This window comes from Echinops telfairi, unplaced genomic scaffold (genome assembly GCF_000313985.2).
Source record: "Echinops telfairi isolate 266 unplaced genomic scaffold, ASM31398v2 ScPeMD7_3;HRSCAF=10, whole genome shotgun sequence".
In the NCBI taxonomy this organism is placed as follows: Eukaryota; Metazoa; Chordata; class Mammalia; order Afrosoricida; family Tenrecidae; genus Echinops; species Echinops telfairi.
In genome coordinates, this window is record NW_022103899.1 from 15,424,629 (window position 1) to 15,434,168 (window position 9,540).

Genomic DNA, 9,540 nt, shown 5'->3' on the forward strand with positions numbered 1-9,540 from the left:
GGGATGCAGTACCACTGCTATCATGCGGAATGCACTGACCATAGCATAGGGATGCAGTACCACTGCTATCATGCGGAATGCACTGGCCATAGCATGAGGGATGCAGTACCACTGCTATCATGCGGAATGCACTGGAAAGTGGGTTACTGCAGATGCAGTTAAATTTTGCACCTTATCATTCTTATGATTTCCTCTAGTTTTAAGTATTTTCTTTCTTTTCCATAGCAGTTTTTATCTGTTTTATTTTGTCATTGTTGTTATTTTGGTTCTTTTTAATGTTTTATGTATATGAAGTCCAGGACAGGTAGATCTACAGGGGCAGTAACTGGATTAATGATTCCTTGAGGGAATGGCTAAGGGAAGGTTGGGGGGAAATGGGGCATTAAAAACGATGAGTATGAGAATGAAGAAAATGTCCTAAAAACGATTGTGGTGGTGACTGTACAACTCATCATGATGTGACTGAGCTATTGAATTATATGATAAATTATATGCCAATAAAATTGTTGAAAAAAAGAAAAGAAGAAATGGATGTTAGTGGGCTTTCTCTATTCAACATCATTTCACACAGAATATTGCAGGATGATCCAGTGAGCCTTCACACGCAGTCAACTGAGCTCTATAAAGAAGGGTCATGTACTATAAGATGGTTATTATTACTATACAACAAGACAATAAGCACTTACCAATACAGCATTAGTCTGCGATAACAAGCTCCTCTTCTGGCAAAATGAGATTGCACGGTATGTTGTTCTGGCAATGTGTCTGGCTGTTGTGTGCTGTACCGAAGCAGCAATATCTGCAGCTGAAGACAGGACTTGTCCTGCCTCAATCCCTGCAAAAATGAAGGTCTTTTAAAGCACAAGCTAGAATTACTTATCTGTCCAAGTGTGAAATTAGAAATGTACCTTCTTCTTTTTCCTTTTGCGTTATTAATTTGTTAACATTGCTTTGAAGTCCAGAAAAAGAAAAATCACAACTTTTAGCACGTTGCATAGGGTGTTTGAGATCAAAACACAATTTATTTCCTTGTTTAGCCAAATGTTCTATGGCCTTCCCCCCACTCATGGTAGAGCACTCTGGATGTTTTACTAAAGAAAGTCTTCTTGCTACCTATAAAACAAAAATATACATTTTCCTATTGAGTCATAAAAATCCATGTTTTACAACCATAATATGCAAAGAAAATGAAAAATTACTAAAACAAAAAAACTGGATGAGCAAAACAGGCTTACTTTTACAACAGACTATAGCTGGTGACCCCAGTGAGACAGACAACCCTCTGCTTTCTGACGCATACGCAGTAACATCCAGTAACATTGCCTCCCTATTTTATTTTGGGTCTTTTGTTAGAGATGGGAAATAGGTTTGAAGTTGACCGATTTCTGAAATAAGAACCATAAAACTGCGACCATGCTCTGTTCTTTCTTGCAGTCTTTTCTGTTGTTGGCAGCAGTGATTTTTGTATGTGGCAGGAGGCTACGTATCATTCTAAAGTAAAACAGGAATCAGCTTGCGTGTGACTACAGGCATCAAGTGATTTAATCATAGAAGTTTGTATGTTAGTTTTTATATTTATTTTCTTATTGTACATCTATACTTTACGGTTTACAAAGCACTTTCATATGTATTTTCTGACTAATCACATACCTACATCTGCAAGCTCTTTAGCCTTTTTGTGGACTGATCAAACTTCCCTATCATTTTATTAGGAACAGATGAGGATATTTTTTATAAAATTAGACTTTTTTCTTACTGAGTATAAATTGTATAGTCTAATAGAATAACATTCAGAGATATGTAGATGAGTAGTAGTACATCTATCAGTGTTTAGTTGAAACATATATTAACAGAACAGAATGGAGAAAATAATTCTTAAAGGTATATTACCTTGTCAAACATGTCACCTGGTGCAATGTCCAAAGACTTTCCAAGAAGCAAAAAATCTGAAACTCCTTGAACTAATGCCAATAGACAGTGACCTCCAGATATCAAAAGGACTAAAAAAGGAAATTCTACATTGTTGGTTAGCCTAATAGTAAGTGCATGGGCCTCCATATGATGGATGGGAATGAAAGGCTTCTTCAACTGGTTCACCAGCTGTAAGCTAAATGATAAACCTACTCCCAAGCTTAAAGCAAGTCCTGGCTTGATAGTAGTTGCAATTGCTGAGAGGTCGCTTGGAGAGAGATTGCTGGCAGAAACAGCTTCCTGCACTATGCGATGAATATTTTCTCTGTGCAGTTGTTGAGCTACTGGAGGAATAATTCCACCTGCTCTGAAAGAAAAAAGGGGAACATATTTTTTAAAACACTGAGACAGTAATAACCCAGGAAGAAAAATCATATATTACAGCTGAAAGTATATTTTCAAATTAATTATATACTTAAGCATTTAAAGTGATTTCAAGGACATGTGGTGTATTATACCACTACAATCAGAACTCAGTATGTAGGCAGTGGGAGCATGTCTCCAGACTTTTAACTTGTGTCTAACAAACTTGTGTCTATAAGTCTGTTTGTGATGAATGAAAGCAACAAAATAATGCTGCATTGTAGGAAAACTTTTTTTTTTTTTAATGGATGGACGCAACAAAATAATGCTACATTGTAGGAAAAACTTTTTTATTTTAATGGATGGACACGACAGAGCTGTTTTAGGAAAAGTAATCTACTTGCAAAAAAGGGAGATTCCTAAAGAGGTGACTGCAAAAGCAGTTTACAAGGACATCTTACACTGGGTGGTAGTACAGAATGAAAGAGGGCTTCTTTGTACCCCAGGGCCTCAATATTACCCGGTGATTGGAGGTATTCAAGACATGAGGAGCTGAGCTCTGCAGATGGCACCCCTCAAGCCTGTTTGCCCAGTATTCCTTCAAGTGACCTATTTTAGTTACACTATCCGGTCCTTTCATATTTCTTTGGCCTTAAAGGCCAACGATGCTTCTCAGGCTAAAACATCCTTTCCATCTTCATTCAGGGAAGGCCTAACCATCTTTAAAGGCCAACAAGCACCTTCTATGGCAGATGCTGTGCTAGGCACTAGGCATAGTGTAGTAAACCAGATAAACACAATCCCCGACATGATGGAACAGTCCATCAGGTACATATTGGGGTAAATATTTTTACCTCAGCCAACAGATATGTACTTACTAATTGTGAAAAGAAATATAAAGAAAACATACAGGAGATAGTGACAGAAAATAAAGCACCAAAATTAGATAAAAGTGGTCAAAGTTGGCCTTTCAGTGCAGTTAACATTTATATATTAAAAATCAAGTAACTGGGAAAACCTGAGGAATGAGACATAGTAATAATAGTTGTTTCCATAAGTTTGATACTCATTTTATGCTATCTCAAGCTGTTAGCTCGCCTACTTGTTTTATATATGTATCTCAGCAATTAGGTTAAGATTCTTGTACCTCCATAACAGTCACCTAACTTTTCACATTGTAAATTATCATTTGAGCCCTATTCTACCTCTTGACACATTATTTTTAATACCCTCGCAATCCTAGAAGGCAGGTTATTATGTTTCTCATTTTAATACGTAAAATCAGAATAAAAAAGGATAAAGAACTTACTCCAGTTGCAGAGCTAACATTAAGTGCCTCATTCAGGATTTAAATATTCTAAATGATCAGGCTTTTTTAAGTATTCAAATATAAATTGTTGGCTTTAAGGTACATTTGATCTACAAAGTATTTTGAAACATTCTGAATAAGCTATTCATTCTAAAAAATTCAAGGCATCACAAATTTGGACTACCTTATTCTCTTGAATATTCTGATAATTTAATAACATAAGAGTCAATGGAGTGCAGTTGAGCAGTGACAGCCCCCCACCCACACCCCCATAGTCATTTCACACTTTATATCCAGTCATGTCTAGTTGGCCTTTGTAAACATCTGTGCTTATAAACCTTGCACCATATTATGTTTTAATAACAATAAATAGTACGTACATAAGTGTGAACACCTGCATCTTTCGTAAGGCGAGAGAGATATTAACCAAGGCTTGAGGTCAGGATCAGACTTTTCTAGAACTCAGTTCAGACAGTAACACAGAGAAGTGGAGAAATATAGATAAGACACTACTGAGGAAAAATTAAAATGTTAGTTAGAAATAAGCTTAGTTGAGCTTCTTTTTGGCAGGTGTCGTCCTGTCAGTTCCAACTAGTGGCCCCGTGGATAGCAGATGGAAACAGTGCATGGTCCTGGACCATCTTCACAACTGCTGCTGTTTTGAGTCCACCGTTGTAGTCACTGGGTCAACACGTCGTTATGGGTCTTCTTTTTCTCGTTGACTCTCGACCACGCACGATGATCCCTCCTGATTACATATCCACATTAGGTGAGACTAAATCTTGCCATCTTTGCTTCTCTGGAGCATTCTGCCTGTACTTCTTCTAGGGCTGTGTTTGTTCTTCTGGCAGTCCCTGGCATTTTCAATATTTTTCATCACCATCATTCAAAGGATCAATTCTTCCTCAGTCTTCTTTATTGCTTTTCAGCTTTCACAAGTTATGAAGCAACTGAAAATACCATGGCCTGATTTAGGTCAGGTCCATCTAAGTTCTTAAAGTGCCTTTTAACAGATTTGTCCAATGTAATATAGGGCTTCATTTCTTGATTGCTACATCCATGGTTGTTGGCTGAAGATCCAAGCAACATGAAATCCTTTACAGCTTTAAACTTCTTTTCATTTAACATTATGTCGTCTATTATTGGTCTAGTTGTGATCCACACTGAAGGCTTTATCTTTGATCTTTATCAGTGCTTCGTCTTTTTCAGTTTTAGAAAAAGTTGTTTTTGAGTCAATGTAAATGTTTCTTCCTCCAATCCTGTTTTGGGGACCTCTTCCCTAGTCATATTTTGAATGCTTTTCAACTGAGGGGCTCATCTTCCAGTCAGGTTGTTTCACAGCCATTGTCTGGGTTTTCAATCGCCAGGGTTTTGAGAAGTAGATCACCAGGTCCTTCTTCCTAGTATTTCCGCTCCGCTAAAACCTGTCCACCATGGATGACCCTACTACAGCATACTGTTAGCATCCGAACACATTCAAGTCACCACAGTGCAACAAACTGATGAATGAGAGGTGCATTTTGGACAGTAAGATTAGTAAAAATTGCTAACAAACCCAGGGACAAGGAAACAATAAGTGATCCAAATCAGTGGTGAGGAGGGTGTAGGAGGCCTGGTAGGGCGTGATCAAGGGTAATGTAACCGAGAGGAATTACTGAAACCCAAATGAAGGCTGAGCATGATAGTGGGACAAGAGGCAAGTCAAAGGAAATAGAGGAAAGAGCTAGGCGGCAAAGGGCATTTATAGAGGTCTAAAGACATGGACATATGTAAATTATATATGAGGATGGGGAAATAGATTTATGTGCATATATTTATAGTTTTAAGGTTTTTGTTTTAGGTTTAGTATTAAGGTAGCAGATGGACATTGGGCCTCCACTCAAGTACTCCCTCAATGCAAGAATACTATGTTCTATTAAACTGGCATTCCATGATGCTCACCTTCCCCACACAATCGCTGAAGACAAATGAGTACATAAGCAAATGTGGTGAAGAAAGCTGACGGTGCCCTGCTATCAAAAGATATAGCATCTGGGGTCTTAAAGACTTGAAGATAAACACGCGGCCATCTAGCTGAGAAGCAACCAAGCCCACATGGAAGAAGCACACCAGCCTGTGTGTTGAAGGGATGAGGTATCAGGCATCAAAGAACAAAAAAATCATATCATTGTGAATGAAGGGGGAGTGCAGAATGGGGACCCAAAGCCCATCTGTAGGCAACTGGACATCCCCTTACAGAAAGGTTGCAGGGAGGAGACGAGCCAGTCAGGGTTCAGTGTGGCAACGATGAAACATACAACTTTTCTCTAGTTCCTAAATGCTTCCTCCCCACCCACTATCATGATCCCAAGTCTACCTTACAAATCTGGCTAGACCAGAGGATACACACTGGTACAGATAGGAACTGGAAACACAGGGAATTCAGGACAGATGATCCCTTCAGGACCAGTGGTGAGAATGGCAATACAGGGAGGTTGGAGGGAGGGTGGGGTGCAAACGGGGAACCAATTACAGGGATCTACATATAAACTCCTCCCTGGGGGACGGACAACAGAAAAGTGGGTGAAGGGAGATGTTGGACAGCATAAGATATGACAAAATAATAATTTATAAATTATCAAGGGTACACGAGGGTGGGGAGAGTGGGAGCAGAGGGGAAAAATGAGGAGCTGATGCCAGGGGCTTAAGTGGAGAGCAAATGTTTTGAGAATGATGAAGGTAACGAATGTACAAATGTGCTTTATACAATTGATGTATGTATGGACTGTGCTAAGAGTTGTATGAGCCCCTAATAAAATGATTAAAAAAAATTAGCAAAATCTTTTTGGCAACATTAGTGACTTTATTGCAAAGAGCCTTAAAAGTCAAGTGTAAGGCTTGAAGTTGTCATACAGCAGTTACTGGAAAATATTGCATGAAAGAAACACTTCCAAAATTTAACTTTTACATATTACAAATACAAAATAATTACTTAATTTTACTTTGAAAAAAAGTGGAAATTGCTAATATTTAACCAAACTAAATCCATTGACATCAAGTTAATTATGACTCAGAGAGACCCTATAGCCCATAAGGATTCTGATTCTGAGGCTATAAATCTTTAAAAGGAAGCAGATTGCCACACCTTTCTCCTTCCGAGTGCCTGAGGGGTTAGCAGCTGAGAGCTTAATTTCTGTACCACCAGCGCTCCACAATAATGTCTACTTACTTTAAGTGAATTTCAGTTTGGGAATGTATTGCTTCTCCCAGCACATTTCCAGTTTCATCCACCACAGCAGCTGCTGTATCATCACAACTGGTTTCAATTCCCAACACTATTTTATGAAGAAATCGCTTTCCAGGATGCAAAGTAAAACTACTTAAAAATTCGTAAGTTTTCCTTTTTGATGCTTTAGAAAAAATCCCGGTTGTCTTATTCAATATTAGCATTTTTTACTGTATAGATAACTCCTGGAAAAGAATTACAGAAATAACTTAATGTTTGGAACTGACATTAGGTACTAGCAACTACTGTGTATATACCACCTATTCAGCAAAGCACTTCTGAAAGCTTACTATAAGCATTATAAGAAAGATTGTAAAACTAGCAAATGCCTGTGAATACAATTAACAGTGTGAGTGCTCTTTCAGGAGGCAAACAGGGGAAGATATAGGGCTTTGCTAGTGTTTGATTACTGTTACTTACATATCATGTTATTATCAAAGAATTCATTATAAGGATTACTTTTACAGTGTGACCACTGTATGAATGACTACTAGTGTTATTTTTGATACCTAAAATTAATACTAATTTTTAAAAATAAAGGCAATATCAACATCTTTCAAAGTAAAATTTAACTATTTGGTTAAAAAAATGTTCACATAAAGCACAAGATGTGGTCCTGTAGTTTGGAATAAAATAAAACACGTCTCCAAGAAACACACCCCTAATTAAACGACTTCAGCCTGTTTATATTGTGCATGGATTATAACCTAACCAAGTAAATCTCATTTTTTACTTACCAAGGCTTATCATAACAAGAATTTTTCTAAATAATTTTTTTGCCCTAGTTATCTTAAGCAGCCTATCACTGAAGTACACTAGTATTTGCAGATTGCTAAGTGACTCGTTTCACGCTATCAAAAGCACCGGTCCTTGAATCTTTACCTACAAACTAATGAAAACATTGGCGTGCCAACAAGAGCGAAGAGAGGGGACCTTTGATGGCACAGCTGTGAGGAGGCATGCAGGGATTATCCGTAGGCGGGGCGCCGCACAGCGCACTCCCGAGAGAAATTAGACTGGCATCGCCAAACCTGCGCAAGTCTACTGGCGAAGCCAGTTTAAGCGGTTTGGGCCAAGCACTTCTCTTTCGGAGCAAGAAACCTCCCAATGAAACCCAGAGGACTTGTCCAGCCATGGCGGCAATGAGCTCAATAAAACTCGACCTGCTTTTGTTAGCGGTGCAAAAGCATCGGTAAGGAGAGAGCGACGAATCCACTCACCTTCCTATTAGTGACAGAGGCGCGTTTACGTCTTCCTTCCCGAGCAAAGCGCGTCGCCTCTACCCTTTGCAGCGCCGGAGAAAGCCCGGGCCGGCGCTCCGGAAGTGACGTCATCGACGCTGTCCCGGAGGCTCCGCAGCTCAGGTCCGGCAGCCTGCTAGCGCCCTAGGCGGGTGGAGGTCCAACACTCAGCAAATGAAAACACCAGATTTGTTTGAGTGTGCGTGCGCTGGAGGGCTCTCCCAGATCACGAGATTTCTACAAGGTCACACTGTAAATGGTCAGCGGGGGGCTAGTACGGGTTTGGGTGACAACACAGCGTTAAGTTTCAAAAAGCTACATTTCACCCCCTTTGCCTGGTGCCCATTCGTTTACCATTCTAGGAGGATTATCACCGAATTTAAAAGTGTGGTTTAAGATACTTATATTGTTCGATGGCTTCTACCGCCTTTCAGGTGAACAAGTGCTTTCCCGTTTGATTATCTTATATCGTGACTCCCTTTTGGCCTCTTTTATAATGAAAAGGGGAGAAGGGAGGCCAAAATTCAGTAATACTCACTCACGCACACACATTATTGTAATGTACTACACGATTGTTTACTAAATACATCTGCAAATTTAAGCAGTGTTTAATCATTAGTCCTTTTGTTTTTGGTTGTCGTCTTTGTTGTGGTATTGACTGACATAGTAACTTGTTACTGTTTGAATGGATTTACCTAAGGAATCTTACATCAAGTATACTAAACTGTTAAACCCAAACCAACTCGCTACAATCAAGTTGATTCCAACTCAGAGACCCTATAGCACTGCGTAGAATTGCCCCTGTGAATTTCCAAAACTAACTCTGTATTGGCATAGAGAGCCCCATTTTTCTCTGATGAAGCCAGTGGTGGTTTCAAAGTGCTGACTTCAAGGTTAGCAGCCCAGCATGTAATCACTACCCCACCAGGGCTAGGGCCATGTAATGCAAAGTTGGACTTAGTTGGCTTATACACATATCCCTGCGTTGCACCCTGTGAAGCTCTGGTTACAAACGATGGGTAAATAATACTACTAGAATTGTTATAGTTTGGTGGTAGATATAGTTAAATTCTTAATTACCAGAATGTTGTTTGTACAAGCCACCAATAAAATAATTTAATAAATAGTACGTTTAACAATGATTAACAATAAAATAAGCATTAGGTGCCCAGGCACTTGTAATCCCACCCATAATCTCACAAGACTGCTGAGATAGGTACTGTCCTCATTTTACCAAATGGCAACTAAGTAACAAAGTTTGGGTAGTTTGCTGGCCAGTATCTTGTGGTTTGTGTGCAAATGTATTCCAAATCCGACCATCCCTCACCACTCTCTTAGTCTGAACTTCCTCCATTTCTTGGCTGCTATTGCTTCCTATTTGCTCTACTTCCTAATCCTTATTCTCAACAGTCACTAAACCAAATCCAAACTGTCATCTAGTTATAGGTGAC

General features: G+C 39.2%; 1 protein-coding gene across 1 annotated transcript in view; it reads right to left on the reverse strand.

Annotated features, from left to right (window-relative positions):
- OSGEPL1 (O-sialoglycoprotein endopeptidase like 1) overlaps positions 1-8,156 on the reverse strand; it is a 29,010-nt gene extending 20,854 nt beyond the window's left edge. The window contains exons 1-5 of the mRNA XM_004701489.2: positions 8,069-8,156; positions 6,792-7,033; positions 1,891-2,278; positions 909-1,113; positions 687-835 (exon numbers count right to left, since the gene is read on the reverse strand). Of these exons, the coding sequence (XP_004701546.1) occupies positions 687-835; positions 909-1,113; positions 1,891-2,278; positions 6,792-7,012 (963 nt within the window). The 5' untranslated portion in view covers positions 7,013-7,033; positions 8,069-8,156. The remainder of the gene's footprint in view (positions 1-686; positions 836-908; positions 1,114-1,890; positions 2,279-6,791; positions 7,034-8,068) is intronic.
- Between the last annotated feature and the right edge of the window lie 1,384 nt (positions 8,157-9,540).